This window comes from Schistocerca nitens, chromosome 2 (assembly GCF_023898315.1).
Source record: "Schistocerca nitens isolate TAMUIC-IGC-003100 chromosome 2, iqSchNite1.1, whole genome shotgun sequence".
Lineage (NCBI taxonomy): Eukaryota > Metazoa > Arthropoda > Insecta > Orthoptera > Acrididae > Schistocerca > Schistocerca nitens.
Window position 1 is genome coordinate 780,442,885 of NC_064615.1, and position 16,957 is coordinate 780,459,841.

A 16,957-nucleotide genomic window follows, 5' to 3' on the forward strand; every position below is an offset into this window, starting at 1 on the left:
TGTAGTGCTGTACGCCTTTTCAATGTCAGGAAATATGGCTATTAAATGCTCGTTCTGTAGGAATGCCTTCTGTAGAGCCAGATCCAGTAGGGTGAGGTTATCAAGAGTGGAATGATATCTTCTAAATTCACACTGGAAACAACTGACTAGATTGTGAGATTCCAGTGTCCAGACAAGGTGGGAGTTGATCATCTGCTCTAGCATCTTTCCTACACAGCTGGCAAGAGCAACATTCCGATAACTGCCTGGAAGTGTGTGGTTCTTTCCTGGTTTAAGAATGGGCACCATAATGGATTCCCTCCAAGGGACAGGACATTTCCCATAGAGAGCAAGTAAGATTTATTTAGATTCAGGGATGAGGTGCCGTAGCATACCATAATGTATAAAGCCTGGCCCGGGAGCGGTCTCATGAGCTACAGCTAATGCTGGGTCCAATTCTGACATGGAGTACGGGAGGTTATAGACTTCGGCATTGTTGGAGGCGAAAACAAGACGTTTCCTTTCCCAAACTTCATGATAGCCGTGGAAATCTGGAACTGTACTTATGGACGATGTTACATCGTAAAAGTACCACGTCATGGTGTTAGCAAGATCTGCACGCGTTACTTTCAGGATTCCATTGTCCTTTATGGCAGCTGATGGACATGACATCCTTTTCCCAGATTTCTTCCTTATGGATTCTCATACTGCAGTGGCAGAAGTTGACCAATTAATGGACTTCAGAAGCTTGTGCCATGGTTGCTTCTTGCTCTCCTTCACTGTCCGTCAGGCTTTGGCTCTCGCTAACTGGAAGGCTCGAAGGTTCTCTGTTGTTGGAGAATGCATGAAGCTGCGCAACGCTGTCCACCTCTCCTCTACAGTGCAACGACACTGATCATTCCACCAAGGAACAGGTTGCCTTCTGTGACAGCCTGATGATTTAGATATAGATATATCAGCGGCAGTGTGGATTACGCCGATAATGTGACCCACAGAGTTGTGGACGCTGTCCCTGTGCTCAATCACAGCCAGCTGCCTATAAAGAGTCAATTTCACCTTGGATAGCAGCCACTTGGGTGGTTTTTCCCTCCAACTCCATTAATTGTAAAAGGGAGACAGTAATAAGAAAGTGGTCACTGGAGTGGAGGTCATCTGCCACATCCCATTCGAAAGAGTGTGTGAGAGCAAACTGACAAATCAATGGTGGAGAATGTCCCTATTACTGTACAAAAATGTGTCATGGAGGCTGTATTCTGACACGTGGTGTCAGATCGTAATACACTTTCAACCATTTGTCCCAATGGGAGGTGGAGAGACTACCCCATAGAATATTATAGGCCTTAAAATCCCCTAAGAGCACAAACAGTCGCAGAAGCTAGTCAATCGACTCAGAAAGTGCCTCATCTTCCAGTGGTGCCTGTGATGGAAGGTAGAGGGAACACGCTATCAGAAAGGACACAAAACAAATTGACAGCAGCTGCCTGTAGTGTGGTGACTAGGGTTACAGGGGAGGAGTAAAGTGTGTCATGGATGAACACTGCCACTCCTTCCTGAGCTCTGTCGTCATGAAGGGCTTTTCAATATAGACGATATACCCTAAACACAGGGGTATCTGATTCTTGAAATGTGTTTCCTGAACTCTCTCTCTCTCTGGTCTGTGTGAGGAACATTAATTCACCCACACAGACTCTGAAGCCGTTTAAATTCCACTGCAAGATGTCCGTTATCTACTGGGAAAGTTTGTCTTCCCTTTCTCTTTGCACCTTTGTGGTGGACTAGTAGGACCAGGTGGGTTGCTGATGGGAACCACATCCATTGCTGAGCCATTAATAGCAGCAGTAGCAGCCAGTTTCACGGCACGTGCTTTAGGTACTGTTCCACTAGATTTTGACTTGGTCTTTGTGGCAGCTTCTTTGGCATGTGCAGCAACAGGGGCATGTTTTAGTAGTGGGAGTCACCACTTCCATATGTGCCAGGTGTCGTCACTCTAACTTCAGCTACGGGCTGTTTCAGAGCTGATGCAAACGAGCTAACACATGATGGGGGCTGCATGGATTTAAACAGCTTCTTTGCTTTGTAACTTGAAGTTCTTGTTTTTTTTTTTTTTTTCATCCCTATAGATGGGGCACACAACTCTAGACTGGATGTGAGTTAGAGCAATTAACACACACTGAAGGAGATGAACATTTCACATCTGGTTCATGAGCTGCTTGACAACAGTTCCCACATGTAGCACGACCATTACACGCAATGACAGTATGAGCAAATCTTTGACACTTGAAACTCGACATGGGATTTGGAGAAAAAGGGTGAACTGGTAAGCCTAAGAAAACTGCCTTAACATGGCTCGGCAGGTCTTATGTGTTGAAAGTTAGAACGAATGTAGGTGTTGTGTCAAGATGCCCATTCACTCTCGTCTTCACATTTTGAACTTCCGTAACACCTTCGGCTGCCCATTCCTTTTGTAAGACACTGATGTCCTCATCCATGAGCTCTTACCATGTTACCACCCCGTGGCTGGAATATAAAGTTTTATGCAGTTCAACAGTAATAGGGTATTCACCCAATGCTGTTGCTATCACAAGTCTCAGTACTTGCCATGAAGTGGGTGTTTCAATCAACAATAAAGCATTACAAAGCCTTTTTACTGTCTTTAGACCACCTTTCTGGGTGGTGGGGACACCTTCGCAAAGGTGCCCTCAGCTCTTTATCACAAAAACATTTTGACACACCTGTGCCCTGTTACTATAACTGATTCTTCACTTCTGAGGAGCATGCTCTGGAGAGGAACCCTCAAGGCTTCTCTTATTGGGATGGGTGCTCACTAGTGGCCCACCCAATCCACCGGGACCAGTTTTTGAAGAATTAAGAGGCTCAATGATCATCCCATGAGCAGCTAGGGAATGGATGTCAACCCAGACAGAGCCCGCTTGCCTGGGTAAACCTTGTACAACTGAGGTGTGGCAGGTTCCCCAGGTTGCCTGCTAGTGACTGTTTCAGCTCACCTCAAAAACCATGCATCATACACAACATTCCACCGCTGTCCTACACAGTGATCACTGAAGCATGTCCAGAGATTACAGTGACAAGAGGACTGGCGGTGTTTTTCAGTTCCCAGCACAGAAGCTGCATTCACTAAGCCCGCACTCAGCAAAACAAATGCTGAGTCCCTGAGGGGATAAGCTATATAGGGAAGAAGTATATACTTAAAAGAAGTGAATGGTTTACTGGAGAAGCAGGAAGAGATTTAAGGTGCATCTCTTCTCCTTACCCTGGAGGAGCTGATCATATATTGTGTTAAGGGCATATAAAGATCATTAAAGATGTAATGTGCCTCAAATTAATCAGTTATTGAATTGGAGAAAGATCTAAGGTTTATTTTAAAGCTGTGGGTTGAATTTTCACATTTTATTTATTTTTATTAGATAGATGAGGCTCTATAGCATTATTACCTACTTATTTAATGGTTGGTGTTACAATACATCTCAGGCATGTCACTTGAACAGGGGTAAGAAGAAGAGAAAGGAAACCATTTCCTAAATGGAGTATGAAGGGGTAACATGCTAGCAAAGAAGCAACAGTTTGGTGAGTCAGTTGTTTTGTTGCCATAGCTAAGACTATTGTTATCTCTGGTGAAGGAATGGTAATTAACTGTTCAACAGCTGATGCACAAAAATAATAAAAATGACTAGTTATATCTGATGAGAGAGCACTAATGAATAAATGATTTAAGGGATGTACTTATCAGTGTCTTAGGTTAAGAGCCGTAATACCAAAAACTGATGAATTATTAATTAGATGTCTCGTGTCAAGAAGCTACCTTTTTCATATGTATAGCAAGCATTCCTCTATAGAAATGAAGAAAAAACATGTTTCATGAAGGTAAACACTCAGTACTGTATTCTTGGACTGTTTTGATGTGAGAGGAATGTGATTGCTTTAATCATAAAGAATAAAGTTAAACCTTATAACCTAGTAGCAACGAATAGATCCTTGGCGGGCAGTCATTGACAACAAGTATTTATTGGAAGGTGAAGACCTTCGAGAGAAGCGTGCATGAATATTATTAGCAACAAACGATAAAACAAAAGTAGGATAAATAACATGAGAGAAAGTTGATTGTTAGGTGAATTAATAGAATATATATGTACGTTAAGGAGTTAGAAGAAGCATAGGTACAAAGATAAAAAAGAAGGGAATAGGGAACATATGTTTAGAGTAACGAGGCAGAGTTGATATGCTATGGAGGAACTTCATCATTGAGATGCATAAAGATAACGGACAGAGGCTGTGCATACTGTTACAGATTTATGATGGAGCATATATTATTTTATGTAGGTAGTGAAAAGGAGAAGGGTAAGCAAATCCAGGGAAGAGGCGGTCTAATCCTTGGTCAGGTGAATCCATAGACGGAATGACCAGACCCATTTTTTTTTATAGAGGGCATAATAAAATGACACTTGCATCACCCAGACAAAAAGGTAACTACACACTATCTGACTGCTGAAGAAAGTCGAAGCGCAGCTCTTACAGAGGTAGGAAAATGTACAGTGGCTGTTAGTCATACTGTAGAATTGTTCTCCAAAATAGTTAAAGGCTAATAGACTTTCCTGGGCAGTGATGGTTTTTTGAATTTACTTCCGCACATGTTCAACTCACCACAGACCTGAGATCTAACATTGTGGAGTGGTGAAGAGCTAAATGTCAGCACGTAACTCCTTATAGGAAAGATTAACTTAACAAAGAGTAAGAGTACTGTAATAGTGATACAGCCTTATAAGACAGCACAAATAGCTCTCGTTTTTAATCTATGAAAATGAAAGTGTATGTATAGAATAATTAGATGATAACACAAGGGAAATCCAATAGAAATGGAGCACTGAAACAAGTAATGTGAAAGTCATTTACTAGATTACAGCAAGCAATGAGCAACTGAATGTTTGAAATGATGAGTTGAGACATAGTAAATTAAAGGCAATGTAGATGGTAACTGTTAAGTTTCTCCTTGGAAAGTATTCATCAATTAAAAGGGCTGAATGAAAAGAAATATACTCTTACAGGTTTCATTGTTTGAGGAAATAGATATGGGTTTGATCCTAAGTGACATTAAACACAGATGATAATAATAATAATAATAATAATTCAATGAAAGTTAAAACAACTATTACTTGGCAGACATTTTTCAATGTTATGTGATCTTTGTAAGTAGTTAAGTAAATTGACTTATATGACAGCTTTTGTCTCAGCGGTGGCATCTGTGGCATAACATGTTGATACTACAGCAAAACATGTTGTTTAGCTAGGTGTTAAGTGTGGAATATCCCACCATGCATATGCTGGTTTGCAGTATGAGCAGCTGGGTGTAAAAGATGTCAGCTCAGAACACAGACAAGCTGTGACAGCGAGTGAGTGTCTCCATCTGCTGGAGAGGGCTGTGTATGCTTTGGTATTGTAGCTTGGTGTTGCTTTGGACTTCACAGAGCAAAGGCCACAGGCAGTAATGTGAATGGTGGAACAACTGAAAATTGTACATGGAACTGTCAATCTACAACTATGGAAAGGATAGATTACTATTCATAGTAAAGACGCCATGCTGAGTTGCAGACACACATGACGAGATGACTGTTACACATTAAGCTTGCAGCCAAAGCCTTCATCAGAAGATAGAAACACACACACACACACACACACACACACACACACACACACACACACATGATAGCTATCTCATGCTGCTGAGGCCAGACTTATAGAAATGCATCAAAAGGGGCAGCAATCAGGAGTGGAGTGGGGAAGGGCAATGAAAAGCAGGTTATGAGTGGGGGAAGAAGAAACAGTGCTGCCTGGTGGAGTGTGCAGGGACTAGAGGTGGCAGACATGTCTACCCGGTGCAGCATCAGGACGCTATGGGGTTGAGGGGGGAGGGAAAAAAGGAAGCAGAAAGGAGAGGGGCACAGAAGAGGAAATGATCAGTGGATGCAATGGCAGAGAGCAGAGCACAATGAGGATGGAGACACGAGTTGGGAGAAGGTGATAGGACAGAGGTGGCGGAAACTGTTGGGTGGAGGGTGTGGGGAAAGTGTTACTGTAGGTTGCGGCTGGGATGATTTTGGGAATGGAGAATGTGCTACAATGATAATTCTCATTTGTGGAGTTCAGAAAAGGGTCAGGACACACTACTATGTTCATTCCTTCACAACCTCATTATCTTTTCTCCCATCCCCTTCAGTTGGTCCTTATCAATCCAACATACTACCTCCCCTGGATGGGAAGATCCAGATGGCCAGGTTTGTAAATCAGCCACTGAAATCAAACTTGTTATGTTCAGCTGTATGTTGTGCAACAAGGTGGTCCACTTGTTCTTGGGCACAGTTTGGCAGTGGACGTTTATTCTACTGGAGCTGCTTGGTAGCCATACCAATATAAAAAGCTGAGCTATGACTACAGCAGAGCTGGTACATAACATGGCTGCTTTCACAGGTGGCTCAGCCTCTGGTGATGTAGGATAAACCTACAATAGTACTGGAATAGGAAGTGCTGGATGGGTGGATTGGGTAGATCTGGCACCTGGGTCTTCCACAAGGATATGATTCCTTTAACAAGCAGTTGGGATTGGGTGTTGCATAGGTATGGACAAGGATGTTATGGAGGTTGTGTAGGCAACAGAACCCCACTTCAGGAGGGGTGGGATGTCAGGTAGGGTGCCCCTCATATCAGGGCATGATGCTAGATAATCGCAGTCCTGGCAAAGGATGTGGTTCAATTGTTCCAGTCTTGACTGGTATTGGATGACAAAGAGGGCACTCCTTTGTACGTGGTTCTAGGGGGATGGTGGGAGGATTTAGGGTGTTTGGGATGTGGCATGGGAAATGTTTGAGGACTAGGTCTGGGGGATAGTGCCTGTCTACAAAGTCATTTGTGAGACCTTCAGCATACTGAGCAAGGGAGCTGCTGTAACTGCAGAAACTGTCCCTGAATGGCTATAATGTATGGGAGGGATTCTTTGGCGTGGAAATGATAGCAACGGTCAAAATGCAGGCACTGTTGGTGGCTGGTGGGTTTTATGTGGTCAAAGATATGTATGGAGCCTCAGAGAGGAAGAGGTCAAAGTCCAGGGAGGTAGCATGTTGGATTGGTAAAGACCAACTGAAGTGGATGGGAGAAAAGATAATGAGGTTGTGAGGAATGAAGATAGTAGGGTGTCCTGACCCTGAGTCCAGACCATGTAGATACCATAAATGAACCTGACAAGATCAGAGGATTGAGAGGTTACAAAGTTTTCCTCAAGATGGCCCATAAAGAGGTCAGCATAGGAGATGGCCCATAAAGAGGTGAGCATAGGAGAGTGCCATATGTGTGCCCATGGCTGTGCCATGGATTTGTTTGTACACCTTCCCTTCAAAGGAGAAGCAATTGTGTGTTAGGACAAAGTTAGGAAGGTGTGTTAGGAAGAGGTTGTCAGTCTGGAGTCTGAAGGACATTGGGAGAGGTAGTGTTAAATAACAGCAAGACCATGGGCATGAGGGATGTTGGTGTATACGAAAGTGGTCTCAACAGTGATGAGTAGCGGTCCAGGAGGTAAAGGGGTCAGGGTGAAATGTTGATGAAGGAAGTGGGAGGCTAGATTTTGGGCAATAGGTTGGGTGTGTTGGTCAAGGTGGGTTGAAATTCTTTTAATGGGAGCACAATAACTAGCTACAATAGGACACTCAAGAGTTGTTGAGTTTGTGGATTTTGGGAAGCATGTAGAATGGGGATGTGCAGAGTGTCATGGGTGGTGAGGAGGGAAATGGATTCAGGGAAAAGGTTTTGGGAAGAGCCAAACGCTTTAAGCAGGGATTGAAGGTTATGCTGGAATTCTGGGATGGGATGGAGAAGTCAAACAATTGGGGAGGCCTTTTGCCAGATATTTACTGTGATTCATGACAACAGTGGTGAAAACTTTGTCTGCCTGTAGTACCATTAGGTCAGGATCTCATTAGAGGCTGTGTATAGCTGTCCTCTCTTCTGCTGGCAAGTCAGTGTTCTTAGGAAGGACCTGGGGAAGGATGGTGACATCAAGTTGTAGGTAAGAAATTTCTGGAAGGTGACCCATGGGTGGTTAAGTGGAATGGGTGGAGGATCATAGTTGCATGGTGGTATGGTTCAAAGTTAGGACTAGGTTGGCTTTGGTTGGAGGAACTGGTGGCAAAGAAGTATTTCCATTGCAGTGAACTGTCAGTCTGAAATTTCAAATCAGTAAATCAATACATGTTGTGATCTACTGTGAGCTACATGTTAAGAGAGATCTGCTTCACCTACAATTGTAAATGAAGTTGTACAGTGTAAACATTTTGCTTATAACAGAGAAGAGTTATCGTAAAAAATGACTACATCATTTTGGTAGCTTAAATAGATTGGAGCTCTCTTTCCGCACTCACCCCTGCCAAAGTGAAAAAGTCCATTGTCAAGAGGACACATCACATTTAGTGGATTGACATAGCACGTGCAATACAACAAATTACATCAAGAACAGTGACCACATGATATATGTAAGGTAAAAGTTGCTATAATATCAGCTGGGTGACAGATTGTGTACTGAATGCAACCCATCATATAGGACGTATGTGTGTGGCGTGGCGGGGGATGATCTTGACAAGATGGTATACTCAGTGATGAAACGAAGCAGCAGGCTTCGCCAGAAATATTGACCCTCAGACAATGTGTCTAATAGTGTATTTTAAATACAACAGTATGCCATCTTAGGCACTGTATAACACTTAAAACACTTGATAATGACACTTTGAAGCTGAAATCAAGATTGTGTAAGTATAAATGTAACACTGCAAATAAACAACAGTCTAATGGTGCTACTGACTTTTATTCCATTAGCCAATTCCACATTACAGCTTGCTGGACAGACATTCTCCAATATCCTGTGAAGTAATGTCTACACTGCTCACTGAACACAACAAGTCTTCAAATGAAAATCATAATAAAAGGAGCTGTAATACCAACTCTTTATGTCATTCATGATTTTCAGTCATTTATAGATAGTGTTTTGCATATATTTTGTTACCATTTATATTTATTTCTGGTTTTGTACAAAATGTGAACCACTTCTATACACAAAATATAATCTGTGAAAATACTGTTTGGTTTCTGCACAGCTTTTCTTCTTACCAACAGGATAACATGTTTGCTGGGATATGCAGAAAGTGCCAGTGTGTTATCAGCCATGGAGTAAAACATAAAGCTCATTTATAAATAGCCTACTCCGCAAAGAAATTGAAAGTATCTGTTACTTTAATGAATAATATTAATGAAATTTTACTATCTTTCTTCCCATTTATGAGGGGCACCACAGGCATAGCTACATCATTCACTGCAGTGTAGTTTTGTGAGTGGAACAGGAACAATACAGTCCAAATATTTGACAAAATTCAAAATTTTCTGAATCAAAAACTTTCTCTAATAAAAATTACCATTTCCTTTTTAACAATATTAGAGAAGGAAAGTTGCTACTCACCATATAGCAGAGACACTGAGTCGCAACAGGCACAACAAAAAGATTCACACAAGTATAGCTTTCGGCCATTAAGGCCTTTGTCAGCAATAGACACACACACACACACACACACACACACACACACAAATGCAAACACAACTTGCACACACGTCTGCAGTCTCAGTTTGCTCGCAATGTGGTTTCAGTTATCTGAGACTGCAGACGTGTGTGCAAGTTGCGTTTGCGTGAGTGTGTGTGTGCACGCGCGCGTGTGTGTGTTTGTGTGTCTATTGCTGACAAAAGCCTTAATGGCCGAAAGCTATAATTGTGTGAATCTTTCTGTTGTGCCTATCGTGACTCAGCATCTCCGCTATATGGTGAGTAGCAACTTTCCTAATATTGTTACATTCCATCCTGGATTTTCCATTATTTCATTTCATTTCTAAAAATGAAATTATAATTGCTCCAAATATGGGGTTGACAGAATCTCAACGATAGAATAGGAGAAACAGGAATGAAGTCCCTCTATGCAGAGGAGGCAAAAGTGTACAAGTGGAAATGATGGAAAGCACGTGGAGCTTATGTCAACTGAGGACAACGCATTTCAGTAGTTAGCCATCATAGTGAGTAGATCTTGGATCATACATGAGGCTAAAATCTATACAAACATATGGAAATATTGCCTTGGATGGTCACTGGCTCATATAGTAAAGATGTGGAATGCGCCATGGCAATTGTTGACTTGACGAAGAGTCGTGTGCGAGCATTGTAAATGCTACTGCTAAAACTGCATAATATTGTACCACACTGACTTAGTGCTTGATATTGTCAACTTCAGGAGATGTATGGTTTTCTTTAGCACTGTAAATCAAAGGGGCCAGTGTGTATTGTGTGTGCTTTTATCAATATAGTTTAATTTATGTGTGCATGCAGGCTGTTATAGACTCAAGTCATACCCGAGATAAATTTCTGGTTCAAATCCTAAATTTTTAGCTTAGTGTAATAATTATAAAGAGACTCTAAGAAATTTGTCTTACCTTGAAAAGCCACTTAATAATTTACTCTAGTTAAAAAGGATTCCAAATTTGCCTGTTCTCTTCACGAAAAGCCAACTAATAATTTATAAGTAATCTTATTCTGATGATATTATTCAACAAACATTCAAGACAAACCACAATTTTTTTGTTTAGGATTTCATTGTTTGTAGAGTGAGTGACTAAGTTGTGTGCAGTCTGGCCTCAGCAGCTGGAGACAATGCCTTTGTGTGTGTGTGTGTGTGTGTTTTTCAATTTTAGAAGAAGCTCTTTTGGCTGAAAGCTTAAATGTATAGTAGTTTTTTTGTTGTGCCTGTCAGTAACTCAACATCTCCTCTATGTGGTGAATAGCACACTATCTTTTCATAACATTGTAGTTATTTTGTCCTAGATTTTCCATTGTTTAACTCAGGCAACAATTATATTAAGACTCAAATGAGATACTAATGAAATGCCAATCAGATTGATTCATTCTTGGGATACATTTTTATGTACAGGTTTCGTGTTCAATACTGGCATTTGACAGAAGCTTGATGTATATGTTGAAGGACAAAATTATTGCATATATATGATTTTCATATATTATTCAAGAAAAGCAGAAATTGCAGTGTTACATTTCCTAACAACAATAATCAAGCAAGAAGGAGACAAAGTCTTTCAACACTGTCTTTGAATAAATGACCAAGCAAACCAAAGGTAAGGAAGAACAATATGAAACCTCGATTGAATAAATCTAGTCCAACTCAACCAGAATTTGATAGCAGCAACTCCTATTTTAGGAAATATGACTTTAAATGCTGCATGTGTTAACATATATGGTTTCAAGCAAATGTTTATCTTTTCCCCCAATACCAACTCATTTGTGACTCTGCTGTTATGTGGTATTGTTCCTTCTGTGACTTGAGCTTCTGTACTCTTTAATTCATTAACAATCAAACAATGACTATACTGATATGCATAATTTTAAAAATAATCACCATAGTGGTTGGTAGAACCAATACCTCCACATTTTAAAAACATTTTTATTTGGTTTCAATTGTTTGAGATGAGGTATTCTGCTTGTTAGAATACAGTGAAAGGCAAATAATAATTTTAGAACTGCACAGTTATTTAGCTCACAAAATATAACAATTACAGAGCTTTCTTTTGTAGATATAACCATAAGCGAAACATTACTCCCTTCTCAACTAAGAGAATTCATGCCACATTTGGAAAAATTCCTCAACTTCGAACAGAAAACGTAGTTACTCACCTCTCAAGACGCAGCAACACTGAATATCCAAGTTGCTCATTTTATGAAGTCCTGGGCAAAGTACAATTACTTTATTTTTGGATAAACTCTCCAATGCACGCTGCACTGTTGAACAAGAACTGAAGCAAAAAGTTTAATTAAATTGAGATATTTATACAGTAGGTCACAGAGAGCTCTGAGAATGGAACATACTTGACATATGTAGTGGATGGGAAATAATTTAGGATTTTTACTATCAGTTCATTAATGTCCTGAACAGATTGGCCCTGGAATACAATCCATGTACTTTTGTCGCCGATACTTGCTCCTTCATTCACTATGGCTGTTTTCTGCTTTTGAGTCAACAGTTTCCTGAAAGAGTAAAACATAACGTAAGGAACGCTTACAAACATTTATGTTGGTGGTCAGGAAACAGCTGTTAGTGCTTACTACTGCTGTTGACAACTAAATAATAATAGACAGCACACGATGAACTAAGAAAATGTGCTGATGGTTCTTTAAAGTGATTCTAATGGTACTTCTATAAATGAACTACCAAAATCTTAAAATTTATGAATTAAATTGGTCATTTAGAACAATCAAATCTTCTCAAATCATGAAAAACACATACTAATGTGTCATTTTTCATATCCATTAACTCAAATACATGTTAGTCACATTAATGTGACGACTCCCTATGTTCGATTTCAATGTGCAATAAACACACACATAAGGCAGGTGGCAGCACTTGCAGTGAAGATTATAAATGAAGTGTGTCGGAAGGATGCAGAAAACAGTGCAGTTGTTCTCATAATGTGGAGCAATGTATCTGACATCCAAATGGGCATGATCATTGGCTTTCAGGTCAAGTGTGAAATCATTTCCCACGTGGCTGAGTCTGTAATTGTTCGTGTGCCACTATGGTTAAAATATACCATGCACGGAAAAATGACGCTATCCAAAACTGGTGCCAAGGCAACTCTGGTGTACTACAGGCCATAGATGACATGGCTGAACAATGGCTGCAGAGATGTGTACAGGTAAAAAGAGTGGCAACTGTTGAGCAACTGACTGCCCAGATGAACCAAGGGACTACTGGCAGGGCTCCTCAATGACTGTTCAGCGAACAATGCTGTGTATGTGTCTCTACAGCAGGCGCCTGGTTCGTGCACCCACAGTGACTGCTGTTCATTGGTGACGAAGGCTGGAATTTGCACATCAGTACCACATCTGGACGTCCAATGAGTGGCAGCAAATGGCTTTCTTTTCGATGAATCACATTTTATGTTCCACCAGACAGATAGCCATTGATCTGTATGGCCCTGCAACAATTGTTGGAAGGGTCCAGGCCAGAAAAGGCAGCATTATGACCTGTGAAATGTTTTGTGGCTTTCCCTGGGTGATCTCTACATTCTTGAAGGAACAAAGGATCAACACAAGTATGCATCTATTGTGAGAGAACATGTCCAGCCCTACATGCAGTTTGTTTTATCTTCGGCAGATAATGCAATATGTCACACAGCTCTCAGTTTGTGTGTGGTTCGGAGAGCACCAGGATAAGTTTAGCATAATCCCCTGGCCACGAAACTCCCCGGATTTAAACTCAGTCAGAAATGTGTGCGACCACCTCAGTCGGGCTGTTCATGCCATGGATCCTCAACTGAGAAACCTAGTGCAGCTGGCGATGGTACTGGAGTCAGCATGGCTCCACATCCCGTTGACACCTTCCAGAATCTCACTGACTTTCTTCCTGCATGTCTCAGGCTACTGACATGTGGTCACATTAATGTGACTGGACTGTGCATCTATGGACACACATAATTACTGCACAGCAAAACTCCATCTTAGGAAATTGGAGTTTGGGAAAATAATAATAGTTATTTCCAATACATAGTGCCACAGAAGCGCATATATTAACATAAAATGTTATGATACAGAAAAACTACCTGTTTACCTAAAAACATGAAATTTCTGATCATGGCTACAAAGAAAAATTTCATGCTCTGCAATGCAGATTTTATACAACTAAGTTTTATGTTTAGTGAAGTTGCCATCTCTACATGCATACCAATTCTTGTTACACACTGCTGTTAATTTGGGTCTTAATCTGATCTGATAGCTTTGTCCCATGTAAATGGTTACTGTCACTGGCAACATCAAGATACATAAAGGTAAACTCAAAATACATTGATATTATTAGTAAATGATTATTTTCAGAAGAGCAACATACCTGCCATGATAATTAATGCATAGTTTATCATTCAAATAGTTCACTTATTCACAGGAAACAGCATTGATAAAGGTATGTATTTGTTTTTTAATTTTGTACTAAAAGTGGAGAACATTTAAATACGAGATGTGTTCAAAAAGAAACCAAACTTTTGAAATAGCATGTCAGTCAACAGAGGGATGCCGTCACGCTGGATATATATTAGATCTAATGTCAACAACCAGATCTGACATCTTTGAGGAAGTCCACATTGAAGCTGATATCAGTGATCGTAAAGCAGTTATAGCAACAATGAATACCAAAACACAGAGGGCAACTAAAACACACAGAAAGATTTATATGTTCAGAAAACTACTAGTGCATGTGTGTTTAGCCAACTATATCAGTGTTAGGTGGCCGCTTGAGGCTGCCTGCAGGAATTTTGCACACAGCATGGTCTCCGCACAGTCTACCAGCAACTAACGCCTATATACACATAGAGCACCTCTGGCTCACTCTCACTACGTTCTTTTAGTTTGTACCACTCACATCAGTTGTTCTGTATATTGTTTCTGTTGCACATACTGTATGATACTTTTGTCTTGTTACCTGTGGAGTCACAAGAGGCTTATTACCAATACTGTTGGAAAGTTTATGAATAAAACCATACTTGTGTTACTTGGGTTGGTTTCTTCTATTACTTGGTTACTACAAGTTTGGAATGGTTTCCGCAGGTGCAGTCTTTAAGTGCAGTTTTGTCAGGTTTAGTCAATATGGATGCAGTACTACCGACCCTGATTGAACAGATTATTTCGGCAGTGACCACTTTGTCGCCTTCCACTAAGAGACAGGGTAACATTCCATTGGCCTATCCATCCACTTTTCCTTCATAAGATGATTCAGCTGAAGATTGGGAGCTTAAGAAAAAAGATTCAGGCAGCATTTTTTGGCTTTCATTGTCACAGACTCGAATTTGTCGAGAACCTTATTCCTCACACGGATTCCACCTAAGCTGTATCACAACTACTGTGTCAGCTTGCCCCTTTACAAGAACCGGCAGCTCTTACTTTTGATCACACATGCAGATTATTGTCCAACTACCATAGCAAATGATCACACACCATAGCAGCGTGAGTTGAATTCTACTGATGCCACAAGAAACCAAACGAGTCATACAGGGCCTAGGCAGCCAAACTCCACGACCTTAGTCGTTAATGTCAATTCATTACTGATGCCCATAACAATCCTTATGCAAACTCTACAGTGCATTACGCAATTCTATGCTTAGCTAGGGACAAGGAAGTGCACCGGAAGTCTTTACTCCATGGAGGCCGCTGTTGACAGAAGTTTTGCAACTGGCACAGTTTTTTGAAGTTTCTCGGTCAGATGGTAACCAAACTACAGTGTGGGGCTATATGGTAGTAGTGTCACAAGATATGCCAACTAGGACTACAGATAGCTTGCACGAGGAAACGGTAGTAGTGGTGATTAACATGTGGATCCAGCGCCAAGCAGACCGAGGCCAGCCCAAGCAGCTGTGACCATCACAGTAGCAGCATCAGCATTCTCTGTTTTCGAGCCCAAGCCCTAAGCGCTGGGCTACTTGCAATGCTTGCCAGAGGAAAAGTCACACTTCCTCTGGTGTATCGATCGCCGAAAGTTGCTCAGGATATCCACATGTATGTAAACTGCGAGGCTCCAACGCTTGTGACTTCTCCCAAGTTGTTTATAGAGTTAATAGTTTTTGCAAAGTGCTCAGACTACAGATTGACACAGGTGCTGCAATGACATTATTGAATTCTTAAACCTATGTGAGTTTAGGCTCGCTGCTGTTGACACCAGTCATGCTGAAGCAGGTCAGTTATAACGAACAGAACATTGCGCTGTTGGGACAATTTACTGCATCTGCCTCTTACAAGTCAGTGGTTCGTTCCATTACATTTTTTGTGGCTGCTGATGCCAGTGTTGAGAGCTTGTTCAGAATGGATGCATTTCAGGCATTCGGATTTTTTATCACCAATGCAGTTCACTTTGTGTTTAATCGGGTACCGTATTCTCAATTGGGGACATGTGTGAGTTTTTGTAAGGTATAGGGTGTGTTACGAATTTTCTATCCATATTTCTTTGAAATCCACAGCTCAGCCTCACTTTTGTCATGCATGTCCTATTCCTGTTGCCCTGAAAGATCAAGTGAAAGCACAATTGCAATCTACAGGGTGATTCAAAAAGAATACCACAACTTTAAAAATGTGTATTTAATGAAAGAAACATAATATAACCTTCTGTTATACATCATTACAAAGAGTATTTAAAAAGGTTTTTTTTCACTCAAAAACAAGTTCAGAGATGTTCAATAAGGCCCCCTCCAGACACACGAGCAATATCAACCCGGGGGTAAGGCAGCCCGTGACAAAGCACTTCATCACTGGCCTCCAAGAAGCCCTGATCTTACCCCCTGCGATTTTTTCTTATGGGGGTATGTTAAGGATATGGTGTTTCGGCCACCTCTCCCAGCCACCATTGATGATTTGAAACGAGAAATAACAGCAGCTATCCAAACTGTTACGCCTGATATGCTACAGAGAGTGTGGAACGAGTTGGAGTATCGGGTTGATATTGCTCGTGTGTCTGGAGGGGGCCATATTGAACATCTCTGAACTTGTTTTTGAGTGAAAAAAAACCTTTTTAAATACTCTTTGTAATGATGTATAACAGAAGGTTATATTATGTTTCTTTCATTAAATACACATTTTTAAAGTTGTGGTATTCTTTTTGAATCACCCTGTATTATGGCTAGTGAATGATCATCTCTGCTGGTTCTAGTCCGGAAGCCATTAGGGAAACTTCACTTCTGTACTGTCTTCATTACTACTGTTAACACACGGTCGATTGTGGATATGTATCCCTTCCCACACCAGGAGGAACTGTTGGCGAAAATATCGTGTGGCCAGCACTTTTCTAAACCTAATTTGTCTGACAAATATCTGCAGCTTCCTGTGGATGAAGCGCCTTGGCGA

General features: G+C 41.0%; 1 protein-coding gene across 4 annotated transcripts in view; it reads right to left on the minus strand.

The window, feature by feature from the left end:
* The window catches only part of LOC126237027 (protein nessun dorma-like), a 152,274-nt gene that overhangs the window by 18,684 nt on the left and 116,633 nt on the right, over positions 1-16,957 (minus strand). For all 4 annotated transcript variants that reach the window (XM_049946773.1, XM_049946772.1, XM_049946775.1 and 1 more), the window contains 2 exons: positions 11,945-12,103; positions 11,753-11,871 (listed from right to left, as the gene is read on the minus strand). In XM_049946773.1, the coding sequence (XP_049802730.1) occupies positions 11,753-11,871; positions 11,945-12,103 (278 nt within the window). The remainder of the gene's footprint in view (positions 1-11,752; positions 11,872-11,944; positions 12,104-16,957) is intronic.